The sequence below is a fragment of the Salvelinus fontinalis genome, chromosome 17 (assembly GCF_029448725.1).
Source record: "Salvelinus fontinalis isolate EN_2023a chromosome 17, ASM2944872v1, whole genome shotgun sequence".
In the NCBI taxonomy this organism is placed as follows: Eukaryota; Metazoa; Chordata; class Actinopteri; order Salmoniformes; family Salmonidae; genus Salvelinus; species Salvelinus fontinalis.
In genome coordinates this window covers 33583321-33602260 of record NC_074681.1, presented here as the reverse complement: position 1 = coordinate 33602260, position 18940 = coordinate 33583321, and the positions used below count along the sequence as shown (strand labels likewise).

Genomic DNA, 18940 nt, shown 5'->3' with positions numbered 1-18940 from the left:
TTGGTTCCATTGCACCAAGCAAGCTCAAGCAAGCCTGGTTTTTGTATTTGAAATTATTTCAAATAGTATTTGAACCCAGGTTTGGTTTGGTTATATACACTGCTCAAAAAAATAAAGGGAACACTTAAACAACACAATGTATCTCCAAGTCAATCACACTTCTGTGAAATCAAACTGTCCACTTAGGAAGCAACACTGATTGACAATAAATTTCACATGCTGTTGTGCAAATGGAATAGACAAAAGGTGGAAATTATAGGCAATTAGCAAGACACCCCCAAAAAAGGAGTGATTCTGCAGGTGGTGACCACAGACCACTTCTCAGTTCCTATGCTTCCTGGCTGATGTTTTGGTCACTTTTGAATGCCGGCGGTGCTCTCACTCTAGTGGTAGCATGAGACGGAGTCTACAACCCACACAAGTGGCTCAGGTAGTGCAGTTCATCCAGGATGGCACATCAATGCGAGCTGTGGCAAAAAAGGTTTGCTGTGTCTGTCAGCGTAGTGTCCAGAGCATGGAGGCGCTACCAGGAGACAGGCCAGTACATCAGGAGACGTGGAGGAGGCCGTAGGAGGGCAACAACCCAGCAGCAGGACCGCTACTTCCGCCTTTGTGCAAGGAGGTGCACTGCCAGAGCCCTGCAAAATGACCTCCAGCAGGCCACAAATGTGCATGTGTCAGCATATGGTCTGACAAGGGGTCTGAGGATCTCATCTCGGTACCTATTGGCAGTCAGGCTACCTCTGTCGAGCACATGGAGGGCTGTGCGGCCCCACAAAGAAATGCCACCCCACACCATGACTGACCCATCGCCAAACCGGTCATGCTGGAGGATGTTGCAGGCAGCAGAACGTTCTCCACAGCGTCTCCAGACTCTGTCACGTCTGTCACATGCTCATGTGCTCAGTGTGAACCTGCTTTCATCTGTGAAGAGCACAGGGCGCCAGTGGCGAATTTGCCAATCTTGGTGTTCTCTGGCAAATGCCAAACGTCCTGCACGGTGTTGGGCTGTAAGCACAACCCCCACATGTGGACGTCGGGCCCTCACACCACCCTCATGGAGTCTGTTTCTGAACCGTTTGAGCAGACACATGCACATTTGTGGCCTGCTGGAGGTCATTTTGCAGGGCGCTGGCAGTGCACCTCCTTGCACAAAGGCGGAGGTAGCGGTCCTGCTGCTGGGTTGTTGCCCTCCTACGGCCTCCTCCATGTCTCCTGATGTACTGGCCTGTCTCCTGGTAGTGCCTCCATGCTCTGGACACTACGCTGACAGACACAGCAAACCTTTTTGCCACAGCTCGCATTGATGTGCCATCCTGGATGAACTGCACTACCTGAGCCACTTGTGTGGGTTGTAGACTCCGTCTCATGCTACCACTAGAGTGAGAGCACCGCCAGCATTCAAAAGTGACCAAAACATCAGCCAGGAAGCATAGGAACTGAGAAGTGGTCTGTGATCACCACCTGCAGAATCACTCCTGTTTTGGGGGGTGTCTTGCTAATTGCCTATAATTTCCACCTTTTGTCTATTCCATTTGCACAACAGCATGTGAAATTTATTGTCAATCAGTGTTGCTTCCTAAGTGGACAGTTTGATTTCACAGAAGTGTGATTGACTTGGAGATACATTGTGTTGTTTAAGTGTTCCCTTTATTTTTTTGAGCAGTGTATATTCAACAAATCACTTTCACAGGCAAAGTTGATGGAGAGTGTTAGGGCTGTACTGTGAAACTGAGGCAGAAGTTAAAAATGCTTTTGGAATGGGTATGTGGGGATGAAATCTGCTTTCTATTGATCTTGTCCATCTGTGAGTGCAGATGGATAGGAGGTTTAGAGTTTATCAGTATACTGTATGACTGCCTTTTCTCCCCTCTCCTCTCCTCCTCTCCTCTCCCGTCTCTTCTCCTCCTTTCCTCTCCTTTTCTCCTCTCCTCTCCCGTCTCCTCTCCTCTCCCATCTCCTCCTCTCCCCCTCTCCTCTCCTCCTCTCTTCTTCTCTCCTCCTCTCCCCTCTCCTTACCTAACCCTCTTCTCCTCTCCTCTCCCATCTCCTCTCCACTCCTTTCCGCCTCTCTCCTCCCCTCTCTCCTCTCCCTTCTCCTCGCCTCTTCTCTACTTCTGGCAGTAGACACCAGAAATAAAAGGAGCATTCGTTCCTACTGTAGTTTGGGTCTGATTACTGTGTAGGGGGGGTTATCTGCTTCTCTATCCTCTTTGCCAGGGCTGGAGTGGCATCGGACACTGCTGGAATACCAATGAATACCGATGAATACCAATGCTGTTACGGTCCACTTTGCTCTGGCCCTCTCTCTTTAGGCTTTGCACCAAGCACTATCTTCCTGGAAATAAAATGGACCTGGTCGTGTGTGCCAATCGCGATACGACTGTGCCAAGTGCCATGGCTCTCTGGTTATAAGGGGGAGTGGGAGTTAAAAGCTGATATGGGTCCCTTGATGTTGTGCAAACACACAGACGTCTGGTCACGCACACTCACAAAAGCATGCACGAATGAACGAACAGAACACACACAAACACACACGCACGTGCACACGTTCACACTTGCACATACACACACAGACTCCCTTTTCGCCCTGCTGGTAGGGCATATTTCCCCGTAGTCGGCACGTCTGTCATTGGCCGGCCGTTCAAAGAGGAGCTTAACCGCCGGTACTGGACAGAGAAACACCGGCTGTGGCGTTGCCATGGTGACAGCCTGCCCATAGGGCGTGGGCTTTGTCATCCTGTGTGTCTGTGTGTCAGTGAACATGCTCCTACTCACATATAACTCCTCTCTTCTCTTATACCCTAATGTATAAATGAAAAGGAAAATCCTTATTGACTATCTGTTAGCTTTGTTGATTACCTGGGTTTGTTCTGCCGTGTTATAATACACACTAATGAGCAACAGAGTTCACACAGTAATGTTCTTTTGTGTCAATAAAGCTGGAAATGTTGTCCTGTAGCTGCTGGGGTGCCCTCTATTGAATACAGCCAGACATGACATGACACACAGAGAGAGGCAGTCTGGAGCAGTATAGAAGACTGTCACTCTCCAACTCTCTCATCGTCTCTCTCGACATCTCTCTCTCCCTGATTGGACCGTAGTGGGTTTGATGTAGGGAGCTGATAATGGCTAGGTGTATAGTTTGTGAAGAGGAACGTTATTGGGCTTCTGGTATGTTGAGTTCGAGCTTGTATTTGTTTGCTGAGTGTTATGTGGAGATTGTATCTTTTTAGTGCAGAAAGGTGGAATAGGGACTGCATCACGTATTGTGGAGATGTTGTGGAGACGTTGTGTGTTTAGTACAGAGTAGAGAATATACAGCACTGGCCGATGAAAGACAGAATAGACATGATTAATGACCAGACCAGTGGGCTTTCAGGATAGGGACTATTCAACTCCTCAGCGGAGAGCTTTGGTGAGCAGACTAGTAGCGCTTCAGACCAGAGTCTTTCAATCCTCCCTTTATTCATTCAGAAAACGCCCCATGTCTCAACCTTCCATTATTTTATTTCTCTCTAAATTCTTTCCATCCTGCTGACAGAGGGGTGCAGAGGTTCAGGAGACACACCCCTAACCAAGGGCTCTTTGTCCACCCCCTGATCCAGCAGCTGTGGCCCGCAGGGTCCCGTCCTCACAACGATAGTGCACTGCCAAATGATGTCATCCCGTGCACTTTGAACTCTCAATTCCCATCTAAATAGTTTCTCTGACTCTGAGGATTTCAAATCAAATCAAATACAATTTTATTTGTCACAAGCGCCGAATACAACAGGTGTAGACCTTACAGTGAAATGCTTACTTACAAGTTAGTCGAGGTAATTGAGGTAATATGTACATGTAGGTAGAGGTAGAGTAACTATGCATGGGTAATAAACAGAGTAGCAGCAGCGTAAAAATGTAGGGTGGGGGCAAATAGTCTGGGTAGCAGCTGTTAAGAAGCCTTTTTGACCTAGACTTGGCGCTCCGGTACCACTTGCCGTGCGGTAGCAGGCAGAACAGTCTATGACTAGGGTGGCTGGAGTCCATGGCAATTTTTTGGGCATTTCTCTGACACCGCCTGGTACATAGGTCCTGGATGGCAGGAAGCTTGGCCCCAGTGATTTACTGGGCCATACGCACTACCCACTGTAGTGCTTTGCGGTCGGAGTCCGAGCAGTTGCCATACCAGGCAGTGATGCAACCAGTCAGGATGCTGTGGATGGTGCAGCTGTAGAACATTTTGAGGATCTGAGGACCCATGCCAAGTCTTTTCAGTCTCTTGAGAGGGAATTCTGTTGTGCTGGTGATGAAAATATTCTCTCTCAAAGGCACTTTCTGCTTTGAACAATGGCATTGTCCTTTTTTACAGTTCTCTTTGTGTAATTCTTCAGCCAATGAACACCTGGTTTTGAAAAAGAAGAAGCTCATTACATGCCTTACTGACTTGCAAATGAACAAAGATGAAGAGGAAGAGAGTGAATACAAATGAACTCCGCTTTTGATTGACTTTACTTTTCTGTATTTTGCAGTTTCCGCCACATTTTGTCATCGTCTTTGGCAAACATATTCATCTAACTACCTCAACTCAAAGCCTCATAGCTACAGAGAAGAGGGTCTTACGTGTGTGTGTGCGTGTGCGTGTGTGTGTATGTGTGTGTGTGTGTGTGTGTGTGTGTGTGTGTGTGTGTGTGTGTGTGTGGGGGGGGGGGGGCATGGTTCTACAGACTGAGCTCCATCCCGTGTGATAGATAGGTGCGGGGTTAAAGGTTAAGGGTGTGTTTCGGGTGATAAGAGTTATTCATAAGGGTAATTCAAGGTGACTTCTCTCCCTCTAACCTTCTCTGAATGTCAATATGTTTATGTCCACTGTCCTCCAGTGAGAAGTGATGGCTCTTGCCTATTGGGCCAGGAGTTGTTTTTAACTAGGACTGGTGAGGAACAACTCCAGGCCCTACCATTACCACATTACAGCACTTATTTTTATAATTCAATCTAGGTTTTGCATTGTCAATGTCAGTCACCCAATATAGTCCCCCAGATATATCTGCTTCAAATAGGTCAATATGATATGATATGATATGATATGATATGAACCCTGTGACACACCTTAGGGACACTCCAGAGGACTCACCCATTTTATTCAACACAGTTATAAAACCCATTTTAACACACATCAGATTGACCATATTATCCATATAATCCTTTGCCAAAGGTGTTCATGGGATACCATTTTCTTTTATCGCACACACACCTGGTAATGCAGTCATGAGAACCTGATATAATTCCTTCCACACTTGCCCTATAAAGCCCAGGTTTCTAATTACATTTGGAATCTTATGGGCCATATACATTTTAACGCAATGGGCTATACATTCGAAGCACAGACACGTTGCCAATGTGGATCTATCTATGATGTATGGCCTGGAGTTTGCAGTTTATTATATAGAATATGTTCTGTATTCTCTAAACCCACAGCACTTACTCTGTGCTCTCCTAGCCTCTGTATTTGTGTAGTCCGTGGTAATATCTTGGTCATAGATTTTTTCTTTACAGTCTTCTCCTACCACAGACGTTTTGACTCAATGGAAGTGTCTACTATTACTATGCATTGGCTTGATTTACGGTTGGATCCTGTCACGCTGTCTTCTAATGCCAGGTTATTGTTGGGCTACTCTTTCATTAAATCGCTTAGATGGGGACAGCTTCTCAGTCAAGCCATGTGTTATGATAAAAACATTTTTTTTTTTAACTATTGTGCTCTGATTCATTTCAGTTGTGGTTCTGTGGTGTGGACACAGAGAGATTATGGTGGAACTGGGTGTGGGGTGTTTCTGCTGGTGAGTGAGGCAATATAAGACAAGATGAGCTCTCGTCTCCTTTGGTCACCACGCCGACTGTGACATTAGGCCAGGGCTGTCCGATAGTCATCAGTGGTCAGCGAACCACAGCGGACTATGTCAACCCTCTGCTTTGACACCAAACTGTCTGGCAGAGAGAGATAGAGGGGGAGAGCGAGAGAGCAAGAGAGAGAGAGGTGAAGGCTGTAAAGCGAGAGTTGGAGAGGGGAAAGAGAGGGACAGCGGCAGACCAAGATGATGTCTGTGATAAGTACATGTGGCTCAAGGGGAGATGAAAGAGAGAAGACAAAGTAAGAAAGAGAGAAGTGAGAGGAGAAGCATGCAGAAAACGGAAAGCGAGAGAATGAGTCAGGGTAGGAAGAGAAATGGGAGAAAAAGTAAGACAGATGTGTTGTGAAAGACAGGGGCCCCAACAGAGACCACATGAAACAGGATAATATTGTGTTTTCAGTTCAGTGCTAGGTTACCCCCTCACTGAGGGGAGACTAATTACTGTTTGATCTAATACTTTATCTCTATGTGTTCCTGAAAACCCGCACATGCATCTCTCTACTCCTTTATCCTGGCACTGTACTGTTGGTTCTCCTTTTGAGGGGAGAGAACACCTGGCATCCTCCAAACCAAATATTCATAAATCAGTGAAGAGTGTGGGCCGCGAACCAATCGCAATGAGTTTGACCCAACCAACCTCCTCTGTGGGGTTTAGAACGAGGCCTCTGAGGTTTTTGCAACATTTCACATTCTCTCTCTCTCTCTCTCTCTCTCGTCACCTCCTTCTCATCCTCTCTCGTCTCTCTCTCTCTCTCTCACTCTCTCTCTCTCTCTCTCTCTCTCTCTCCTCTCTCTCTCGTCTCTCCTCGCCTCTCTCTCTCTCTTCTCCCTTCTCTCTCTCTCTCTCTCTCTCTCTCTCTCTCTCTCTCTCTCTCTCTCTCCTCTCTCTCTCTCTCTCTCTCTCTCTCTCTCTCTCTCTCTCTCTCTCTCTCTCTCCTCTCTCTCCTCTCTCTCTCTCTCTCTCTCTCTCTCTCTCCTCTCTCTCTCTCTTCTCTCTCTCTCTCTCTCTCTCTCTCTCTCTCTCTCTCTCTCTCTCTCTCTCTCTCTCTCTCTCTCTCTCTCTCTCTGACAGCCCTGTGCAGCAGAGCAGCTAGTAGTTAATTAATGGCTTTAATGCGGTAGCTTCATGCACATAATATGCAAGGTCGATTAGAAAAAGGCTCAGCTCGGATGCAGAGCAGAGTGATACAGACAGAGGCGGTCTTTCTCTTTCATGTGTGTGTGTGTTTGTGTGTGAGTGTGTGTGTGTTTGTGTCTGTCTGCGTGTGAGTGTGTATGTGTGTTTGCGCGTGCGTGCTGACCCCATCATCTTGGCAGGTAGACCAGGAGGAGAATGAAATTAACCCACGTCCTGTTGAACAGACACTAGACAATTGGCGTAAAATGTGGAAGTAGAATTGATTTAACGGGGTCTGTGCTGTCTGTGTGTGTTTGTGTGTGGGTATGAGGATCTGTTTGTGTGTGTGTCTGTGTGTATGTATGCATTTGTGTGAGGATCTAAGTATGTGTGTATGTGTTTACGTGTTTGAGTCGGTACTGTATGTATATGCATGTTTGCCTGGGGGCACCACCGTAGCGTTGTTGACCTAAAGAGCTAATTCTGCACACAGCCTCCCCTCCAGTCTTCCTCGCCTCTTTCTCTACTCTCCTCCTCTGCTCTCGTCTTTCTGTTTATCTGGCCCTAGGCTGCTGTCTGTCAATACAGACCGAGGCCACTCACACATACATACCCTGTTAACACCTCATTAAACACACATGGGACTTTTGTGGGCCCTTTCGTGATGGTCGGCGAAATGAGTTTATTGAGTGCGTGGTGTCCAGTCATGTGTCCACTCTATGACTCTCATGACCACTTTAATAGACATATTAAAAGATGACGAGCGACATATCATTATTCCTCCTTTCCCTCCTAGTAATGGCTGTGGATCTGTGTGGTAACTAAGTGTTTTGTTCTTTAAAGGGTTATTGGTTTATAAAGGGATGGCCCAGCTGGGATTTATAATTCCCCATATGGCCTGTCTAATTGTTACGAGTTTCCACACTCCTGTTTATAGTGCATTCACCAGATTGAACCTCTCAGTGTGGAAGCCAATGCAGCATAATGCATTTTATTGAATGGTTACACTCTTCCCTACGCCTCCACATAGCCTACACAGCACTATTCTCTACTGAACCTTTATTTGACCAGGAAAATACCCTTGAGGTTAGAAACCTATTTCGCCAGGGGGAACTGAACTGCTAGTAGTGCTCATGTTAGGAGCATATGTCGGTAGTGGTTGTTTCTATCTTTTACCGCTCGCTACTTTCTTTATTGGGTGTTTCTAATGTGTTACTGGGCGTTTGTGGTCGATGTGGGCAGCCTGTGTGTGTTTTATGATAGTTGGTGGTACGGGGCTTGATGGCTGTTGGGATGTGTCACTGTGTGCTGTGTGACCAGACATCAGGTCAGTGTGTTAGCCTCCTCTGTGTTTGTAAGGAACACTGTTGGAGCTGGGCTATATCTCACGGTCTGGGGTATAACACCACTGACGATACTGTTGGAGTGTCTCTCTCTTTCTGTTTCTCTCTCTCTCTTTCTCTCTCCGTCTCTCTCTACTTCTTTCTCTCTCTTTTCTCTCTGTCTCTGTCTCCCTTGAGGACATTCTGGCTCTGTGGAAAGTAGGCCTTCCACTGTAGCAACTCTATGACTCGGTCTCTCTCTCTCTCTCTCTCCTTCCCTCCCTATCTCATAGCCCTAGTCTAACAGCCCATTAGAGTTGCCAGTTGAACAGGAGGGAGGACTCGTAAAAAAGTGAAACCTGCCTATTTAACGGCGCCATAAACCAGACGCTCGCCTCAAAACCCTTCTTCTCTGTTCTTATATTAATGAAGCGTAGAATATTTAATTAAATCTTAAAAGGCTGTTGATATAAAGGTCCAAAGGTTTCAGCTGCCCTCCGCTCTGCATTCTTTCCTGATTGTTCATTCTGTTCATTCTGAGACGGTGTGGAGCGATAGCTCCCCACTCATTACAGTAGGGAGTAACTCTCTATTTGTCCCTCTGCAGGGATTCGCATACTACTGTAGTGGTAGGGCTTGACGTTTGTCCTTTTCCTGCAATGTGGCGTGACTGCGGGCCCTGGTTTTATCTTGTGGGGTCCAGACTTTTTTTACACATTAAAAACCTGTAGGTAAAAATTGGGCATTCTACCTGTCTGTTCTTCCCCCATTCCCATCAAATTTGACCTCAGTGTTATATTTGTATATTGAAGACCAATCCTCACTCCTACTTTATACGGTGAAGTCCTGTATCAAAACGGTCGTATCAGAAGGATTGAATGTGCTGTCATTGGGCAAGTCGCAAAAGCGCACCCCACATTTCCCACCCACAGCCAAGCCATGACACGGTTTCACTCCAGAACATAACCACCGATGGAGAAAGTGAGTGGCTTGTCCTGATACACTTATAGACCTAGTTATTCTCGGGTTGTAGCCCCTCTTAAACCCTATGAGGAAGCTAGCTAAAATATTAGGCATTCATCACAGTTATTATAGCCTGTAAAATCCCTCTCTTTGGAGGAGAGAGATCCCTCTTTTTTCCCATCATTTTGTTCCTGCAGGATTGCGAAATGGATGTGGTTATTGCCTGAGCTTAGGGACGCAGTCATATCAGGCACAATCATCTTTGTCCTTCCTCTTTCCCCATTCCCCAGCCTTCCCTTTACATTAGAGAACATAGTGGAATGAATCTGCTACTGCTATTGCTGAAGGAGGGGGAGTTATCACTGTGGAAATCAATGGGGCTGGATGTAGTCACTTATAATAAAGTAAGACAGAGGGATGGGATGAGAGATTTGGTTGAAGGGACGGTTAGAGGGAAGGAGGGAGGGAGGGCAGTGTGAAAGAGAAAGAAAGGGAAAGACGGAGACGATATATTGTGCCCTTCTATCGCGCGTACAATGATAAACAGAAAATTGCTATTTGGCTTTGGCATTATCTAATGTGTCTTTTGATGTATTTTGTCCCCTCTCCCACTATGTAAGCCAGCGCCTCAAGTCAAGCCAGGATGCAAGGCAGTGTACTGTGTACATGTTTAGCCCTAGGCCTAAATACTTTGCATTATAGTAATAACTAATGTTGTTTTGTCCTTCTCTCCCCCTGTAGCCTGCCCCCCAGGGACATTCAAGTCAACCCAGGGTCCAGGCCTGTGTCTGCAGTGCCCCTCCAACAGCCGCTCTGCAGCCGAGGCCGCTACTATCTGCATCTGCCGCAATGGTTACTACCGCGGTGACATGGACCAGCCTGACATGCCCTGCACCAGTGAGTATCTTTATGGTACTGCTTCTACTCTAACTCTGTACAGCTAGACATGCCCGGCACCAGTGAGTATCCTTATGGTACTGCTTCTACTCTAACTCTGTACAGCTAGACATGCCCTGCACCAGTGAGTATCTTTATGGTACTGCTTCTACTCTAACTCTGTACAGCTAGACATGCCCGGCACCAGTGAGTATCCTTATCCTGTCTAGGATGAGTGTGCCGCTAGCGGCACTCCCCCCCCACCCCCACTGAAAAACCAGTGCCGCGAAATTCAAAAAAAATATTTTTTTAAAATATTTAACTTTCACACATTAAAGTCCAATACAGCTAATGAAAGACACAGATCTTGTGAATCCAGTCAACATGTCCGATTTTTAAAATGTTTTACAGGGAAGACACAATATGTAAAGATGTACATCTATTACCTAAAAACACATTAGCATAATCCACCATCTTTTATTTGTCCACCAACACCAGTAGCTATCACCAATTCGGCTAAACTAAGATATTTATAGCCCCTAACCAAGAAAAAAACTCATTAGATGACAGTCTGACAACATATTTATGGTATGGGAGAGGTTTTGTTAGAAAAAAGTGCATATTTCAGGTAGATGGCATAGGTTACAATTGCACCCACCGTCACAAATGGAATAGAAAAACTACTTAGAGCAACGTGTTTACCTACTTACTAATCATCAAATATTTCGTAAAAATACACAGCATACACGAATCGAAAGACACAGATCCTGTGAATACAGACAATATTTCAGATTTTCTAAGTGTCTTACAGCGAAAACACAATAAATCGTTATATTAGCATAGCACATAGCACATAGCAGCCCAGCATTGATTCTAGCCAAAGTGAGCGATAAAAGTCAACATCGCCAAAATATATTAATTTTTTCACTAACCTTCTCAGAATTCTTCAGATGACACTCCTGTAACATCATATTACACAATCCATATAGAGTTTGATCGAAAATGTTTATATTTAGCCACCAAAATCATGGTTAGACAATGTGAAATGTAGCTCTTCTATCCAATAATAATAATAATATGCATATTGTACGATCAAGGATTTTGTGGGAAGCCGTTTCAAAAATTACACGATTAGCATAAATAGTCTCAACAGCGCCCCCATCCTCAACAGGTTAAGGTACTGCTTCTACTCTAACTCTGTACAGCTAGACATGCCCTGCACCAGTGAGCATCTTTATGGTACTGCTTCTACTCTAACGCTGTACAGCTAGACATGCCCTGCACCAGTGAGTATCTTTATGGTACTGCTTCTACTCTAACTCTGTACAGCTAGACAGGCTCTGCACCAGTGAGCATCTTTATGGTACTGCTTCTACTCTAACTCTGTACCGCTAGACATGCCCTGCACCAGTGAGTATCTTTATGGTACTGTTCCTACTATAACTCTGTACCGCTAGACATGCCCTGCACCAGTGAGCATCTTTATGGTACTGTTCCTACTCTAACTCTGTACCGCTAGACATGCCCTGCACCAGTGAGTATCCTTATGGTACTGCTTCTACTCTAACTCTGTACCGCTAGACATGCCCTGCACCAGTGAGTATCTTTATGGTACTGCTTCTACTCTAACTCTGTACAGCTAGACATGCCCTGCACCAGTGAGCATCTTTATGGTACTGTTCCTACTCTAACTCTGTACCGCTAGACATGCCCTGCACCAGTGAGTATCCTTATGGTACTGCTTCTACTCTAACTCTGTACCGCTAGACATGCCCTGCACCAGTGAGCATCTTTATGGAACTGTTCCTACTCTAACTCTGTTACACACTGTTTACGACTTCAGTACTGTAGTGTGCAGTACATGAATCCATCTTCCCCTAGTGTAGACCACAGTCCTCGTTATACTGATAGACACAGCAGACACACCAACTAGCCTCCTCACATACAGTACAGCGGATAGCCAATAAGCCTGTTCATGCCCTCATACTTACCTTAAGACATGAAAACAATACGCTAAGCTCATCACAAGTCCCCATTGACACGCAATTATTTCAGAGAAGAACACTGAAGCCCTGAACGCACGCACGCACGCACGCACACACACACACCGACACACACCGACACACACACACACACACACACACACACACACACACACACACACACACACACACACACACACACACACACACACACACACACACACACACACACACACACACACACACACACACACACACACACACACTGGCCCTAATGGAGGATCTTATTCATGGTTCTCCATACTCCTCACTATAGAGCAGCACTAGAGTTACAGTATTAGTCTGGGAATGTTTTTTAAAATTATATCTTGATATTTCATGGAGCCTTAGCTAATTGTTTCAGAGACACGGTGTAGTGTCCAGTTCTGTTCCTCTGGTCTGGCTAGTGCTACCAGTCTGTGTTTCTGTGGAAGCATACTGTAGCTACAGTTGAAGTCAGAAGTTTACATACACCTTAGCGAAATACATTTAAACTCAGTATAAATAAAGATCAACTTCTCCTTAATGCAACCACTGTGTCAGATTTCAAAAAGGCTTTACAGCGAAAGCACAGTTTGCGATTATGTTAGGTCAGCGCCTAGCCACAGAAACCCATACAGCCATTTTCCAACTAAGGAAAGGTGTCACAAAAGTCAGAAATAGCATTAAAATGAATCACTTACCTTTGATGATGTTCATCTGGTGGCACTCCCAGGTCTCCATGTTAGACAATAAATGTTAGTTTTGTTCGATAATGTCCCTCTTTATGACCAAAAACCTACTTTGTGTTCGCACGTTTAGTCCAGTAGTCCGAATGCACAAGGCGCGGGCACTAAGTCCAGACAAAAAGTTTTTTAAAAGTACAATAGAAGTTCGTAGAAACATGTCAAACGATGTTTAAAATCAATCCTCAGTTTGTTTTTGTCATGAATAATCAATAATATTTCAACCGGACAAAAGCTTCGTCAATAGAAAAGGAGAAACAAGAAAGGGGCGCTCCCGATCACGTGCTTGGTTCATGTCTGGAAATGTCCACTGTCCTCTCATTTAAGTTGTTTCTTGGTTAGTGGCTATTTATATCTTTATTTGGTCGAAATTGTGATAGCTACCTATGCAGGAAAAAAATGGTGGGAAAAAAAAGTTGTGTCTTGTGCTATCGTGGTTAGCTAATAGATTGACATATTGTGTCTTCTCTGTAACACATTTAAAAAACAGAAATGATGGCTGGATTCACAAGATGTGTATCTTTCATCTGGTGTCTTGGATTTGTGATTTAATGATATTTAGATGCTAGTATTTACTTGTGACGCTATGCTAGGCTATGCTAGTCAGCTTTTTTACTGATGGGGGTGCTCCCGGATCTGGGATTGTGTGCAAGTAGAAGTTAAAGTGCTGTATCTCCCTCATTTTTCAGAGTAAAATCCTGAAACAATGCCTAAAGACGGGTCACGTGTAGAGGGAGCCATAGAGCTCGTGAACTGGGTCCTAAATGTTTGTATGGTGGATAGTCTTTCAATGGAAAAACAGCCTTTCAAAATAATAGTACTTCCAGGTTGGAAGGTTCCTCAGGTTTTCGCCTGCCATATCAGTTCTGTTATACTTACAGACATTATTTTTACAGTTTTGGAAACTTTAGAGTGTTTTCTATCCAAATCTACTAATTATATGCATATCCTAGCTTCTGGGCCAGAGTAGCAGGCAATTTAATTTGGGCATGCTTTTCATCAAATATTCCGAATGCTGCCCCTACCCTAGTGAAGTTAAGATTGGGAAATGTAAGAATAATAGTAGAGAGAATTATTTATTTCAGCTTTTATTTTTTTCATCACATTCCCAGTGGGTCAGAAGTTAACATAGACACAATTAGTATTTGGTAACATTGCCTTTAAATTGTTTAACTTGAGTCAAAAGTTTCAGGTAGCCTTCGACAAGCTTCCCACAATAAGTTGGGTGAATTTTGGCCCATTCCTCTTGACAGAGCTGGTGTAACTGAGTCAGGTTTGTAGGCCTCTTTGCTCGCACACGCTTTTTCAGTTCTCCCCACACATTTTCTATAGGATTGAGGTCAGGGCTTTGTGATGGCCACTCAAATACATTGACTTTGTTGTCTTTAAGCCCTTTTGCCACAACTGTGGAATTATGCTTGGGGTCGTGGGGGTTGTCCACGGGGTTGTCTATTTGGAAGACCCATTTAGCTTCCTGACTGAAGTCTTGAGATGTTGCTTCAATATATCCACATAATTTTCCATCCTCTTGCCATCTATTTTGTGAAGTGCACCAGTTCCTCCTGCAGCAAAGCACCGCCACAACATGCTGCCACCCCCGTGCTTCACGGTTGGGATGGTGTTCTTCGGCTTGCAAGCCTCCTCCTTTTTCCCTCTGTCATGACGTTGGCCTGTGGGTAGGTTTATGACAGTCATAAATACCTCTTTCCCCCTTTTTTTCTCTCCCTACTATAACTGATGTGACATAAGGAAACCCATGGGTTAACATAGAGATTCTGGGTAACATCAGAAGTTGGGGGAAATGAACTATATTCTGGTAATCCGACCAACTGAACATATGCGGTGGTACTTAACCTGTCTAGGATCAGCGTGCCGCTAGCGGCACACCCCCCCCCCCCCCCACTGAAAAACCAGTGCCGCGAAATTCAAAAAAAATTTTTTTTTTAAATATTTAACTTTCACACATTACAGTCCAATACAGCTAATGAAAGACACAGATCTTGTGAATCCAGTCAACATGTCCGATTTTTAAAATGTTTTACAGGGAAGACACAATATGTAAAGATGTACATCTATTACTTAAAAACACATTAGCATAATCCACCATCTTTTATTTGTCCACCAACACCAGTAGCCATCACCAATTCGGCTAAACTAAGATATTTATAGCCCCTAACCAACAAAAAAACTCATTAGATGACAGTCTGATAACATATTTATGGTATGGGATAGGTTTTGTTAGAAAAAAGTGCATATTTCAGGTAGATGTTATAGGTTACAATTGCACCCACCGTCACAAATGGAATAGAAAAACTACTTAGAGCAACGTGTTTACCTACTTACTAATCATCAAACATTTCGTAAAAATACACAGCATACACGAATCGAAAGACACAGATCCTGTGAATACAGACAATATTTCAGATTTTCTAAGTGTCTTACAGCGAAAACACAATAAATCGTTATATTAGCATAGCACATAGCACATAGCAGCCCAGCATTGATTCTAGCCAAAGTGAGCGATAAAAGTCAACATCGCCAAAAGATATTAATTTTTTCACTAACCTTCTCAGAATTCTTCCGATGACACTCCTGTAACATCATATTACACAATCCATATAGAGTTTGATCGCAAATGTTTATATTTAGCCACCAAAATCATGGTTAGACAATGTGAAATGTAGACAAGCTGGTCAGAAAATGTCCTTGCGCCACTTAGACAGTGATCTACTCTTATACATAAATACTCATAAACGTGACTAAAAAATATAGGGTGGACAGGGATTGATAGACAATTTAATTCTTAATACAATTGCGGAATTACATTTTTTAATTTATCCTTACTTTTCAATACAGTTTGCGCCAAGCGAAGCTACGTCAAAAAACATGGCGTCCTAAGCCACTAAAATGTTTCGACAGAAACACGATTTATCATAATAAAAATGTCCTACCTTGAGCTGTTCTTCCATCAGTATCTTGGGCAAAGGATCCTTTCTTGGGAGTAATCGTCTTTTGGTGGAAAGCTGTCCTCTTGCCATGTGGAAATGCCAACTGCGTTCGGGATGAACTGAAAAGCGTGCCCGGCTATTCACATCGTTTCAAAAATAAATGTCCCAAAATCGCACTAAACGGATATAAATTGCTATAAAACGCTTTAAATTAACTACCTTATGATGTTTTTAACTCCTATAACGAGTGAAAAGATGACCGGAGAAATATAACAGGCTAAACTAACGCTTGGAACAGGAGCGGGTCGGTGTCCAGCACGCGCGTTACGCACCAAGGAAAGACTTGCTAGCTACAGGGTTTTTTAATTTATAGGGCCTGTGAACGCGCAATCGACCCCATTGGAATCGTCATCACGTAAAGGCATCCAGGGGAAGACGTAAGAAGTGTCCGTATAGTCATAGCAATAACAGTGCCCTTTTAACTGACTTCAGAACAGTGGCCAACATTTCTCAAATCTGACTCCATGTCAGGGAAATTGCTGTAGAATGGGCTCTGTTCCACTTAGAGACAAAATTTCAACTCCTATAGAAACTATAGAATGTTTTCTATCCAATAATAATAATAATATGCATATTGTACGATCAAGGATTTTGTGGGAAGCCGTTTCAAAAATTACCCAATTAGCATAAATAGTCTAAACAGCGCCCCCATCCCCAACAGGTTTTTAAGGTATATTATGTCAGTTCGGTTGCCCTCTGACACATTCTCATCAATGATAGAATGACATAAACTCTACTGTGGAAAGTCTAAATGTCAGAGATATCGGATTCACATGGTATTGTTGTTTAATTCAAATGTTTGAATATGACATTATTTGTGAAGAGGTGAAATATAATTTTAGCTTCCAAATGAGAGATCTGGACTTTCATAAGTGTTCCTCTGCTCACAGTGGCCCGCCCCTGTGAAGAGGCATGGGTTATAAACTTTTCAGACACACCCCTCTCCCTCCACTATAAAAGCCATGGACAAGAATATAACTTTCTGTTCCGGGTACACTAGGATGACGGTCCGGTGTCAGAATGGTTCAGATAATAACTACAGAACTAAGCCAACAGCAGCATGGACTTTGATTGTGAATGGTACGAACTTTGAACTCATATTCACTACAGAAGTGATATCTCCTAGCCGTTGAGTTAGCAACAGCTAAACGCAGGTTAGGAAGGACGTTCCTGCACCCAACCCACACAACGTTCCTCCAACGTATCCAGTAAGGCACCAGAGACATTCTTCAAAGGACAGAGGACTCGGGTTGGCGACACGGTCCATCTACCACCAACCTACTGAAGCGCAGCTCAGAGTAAATATTTATTGCATTTTCTTCTTCAAATGGGCGGTAATTTAGAATGCATAAGATACTGTATTTACTATAGCACAGCTTCGTCTCTGTTCCAGTCTCCCGCTCTTTCACTAAAATCCCGCCCCTTTTCTTTGTGTAACAAGCTGTCATATCTTTTCCGCCCGCCAGGGACGTTTTTCTGTGACGTAATTTGTGATCAAGTTATGATTTCATTGTGTATGTGTGATTCTGTGTGATTAGTTAGGTATTTAGTAAATAAATAATTAAACCCAATTTTATATTGCTGATTCAACTTGTTAGCCAGGATTCTTGCAGATAATCAAGAATTTACAACTTTCAGATGAGACTGAATAAAATGACGATTAATGTGACTGTTATGGATTTAAAATCTTACTAAATCTTTAAGAGTTTATTCGAAAGATAACAGCTCTATAAATATTCTTTCGTGGTGTCCCCCTCTAGTTAATTAACATTTACATGATTAGTTCAATCAGGTAATATTAATTACGGAGAAATTCTTTTATAGAATAGCATGTCATAGCAATTAATCTGGCATAGTCAAAGACACGACACCTCCAAACATAACGATGGTCATTATGGCCAAACAGTTCTATTTTTGTTTCGTCAGACCAGAGGACATTTCTCCAAAAAGTACTTTTATGGCGGTTTTGGAGCAGTGGTTTCTTCCTTGCTGAGCGGCCTTTCAGGTTATGTAAATATAAGACTCATTTTACTGTGGATATAGATACTTTTGTACCTGTTTCCTCCAGCATCGTCACAAGGTCCTTTGCTGTTGTTCTGGGATTGATTTGCACTTTTCGCACCAAAGTACGTTCATCTCTAGGAGACAGAATGCTTCTCCTTCTTCAGCGGTATGACGGCTGCGTGGTCCCATGGCGTTTATTCTTGCGCACTATTGTTTGTACAGATGAACATGGTACCTTCAGGTGTTTGGAAATTTCTCCTAAGGAGGAACCAGATTTGTGGAGGTCTAGGCTGATTTCTTTTGATTTTCCCATGATGTCAAGCAAAGAGGCACTGAGTTTGAAGGTAGGCCTTGAAATACATCCACAGATACACCTCCAATTGACTCAAATTATGTCAATTAGCCTATCAGAAGCTTCTAAAGCCATGACATCCTTTTCTTGAATTTTTCAAGCTGTTTAAAGGCACAGTCAACTTCGTGTATGTAAACTTCTGACCCATTGGAAATGTGATACAGTGAATTATAAGTGAAATAATCTGTCTGTAAACAATTGTTGGAAAAATTACTTGTGTCATGCACAAAGTAGATGTCCTAACCGACTTGCCAAACTATAGTTTGTTAACATGAAATTTGTGGAGTGGTTGAAAAACTAGTTTTAATGACTCCAACCTAAGTGTATGTAAACTTCCGACTTTAACTGTATATGTATGTCAAGCCATCTGCTCTGCAGGGTTTCTCTTCCGCCTTGAGACCTTGAACGCTCCCCTAGTGCAACATCAACATGCCGCTTCTCTTTCAAGTCTTGAATGCCCGTTCCAAGTGAGTCAGCCCTCTCCATGTCGATGCTTTGAATTCCCCCTCAAGAATAGAACCCACTTGCACCTTGAGACTTTGAACGCTCCCCAAGTGTGGCATCCTTGTCTGCCTTGAGGGTCTGAACATTCCTCAAGTTCACCTTAGCTCTCCAGGTTTTTCAGTGCTCCCTCAAGAATAGCACCACTCTCCAACTTGAC

The 18940-nt window shown here is 43.8% G+C and overlaps 1 protein-coding gene across 3 annotated transcripts in view; it reads left to right on the top strand.

Annotated features, from left to right (window-relative positions):
• The window catches only part of LOC129814182 (ephrin type-B receptor 1), a 309241-nt gene that overhangs the window by 195392 nt on the left and 94909 nt on the right, over positions 1 to 18940 (top strand). For all 3 annotated transcript variants that reach the window (XM_055867082.1, XM_055867084.1, XM_055867083.1), the window contains exon 4: positions 10035 to 10190. In XM_055867082.1, the coding sequence (XP_055723057.1) occupies positions 10035 to 10190 (156 nt within the window). The remainder of the gene's footprint in view (positions 1 to 10034; positions 10191 to 18940) is intronic.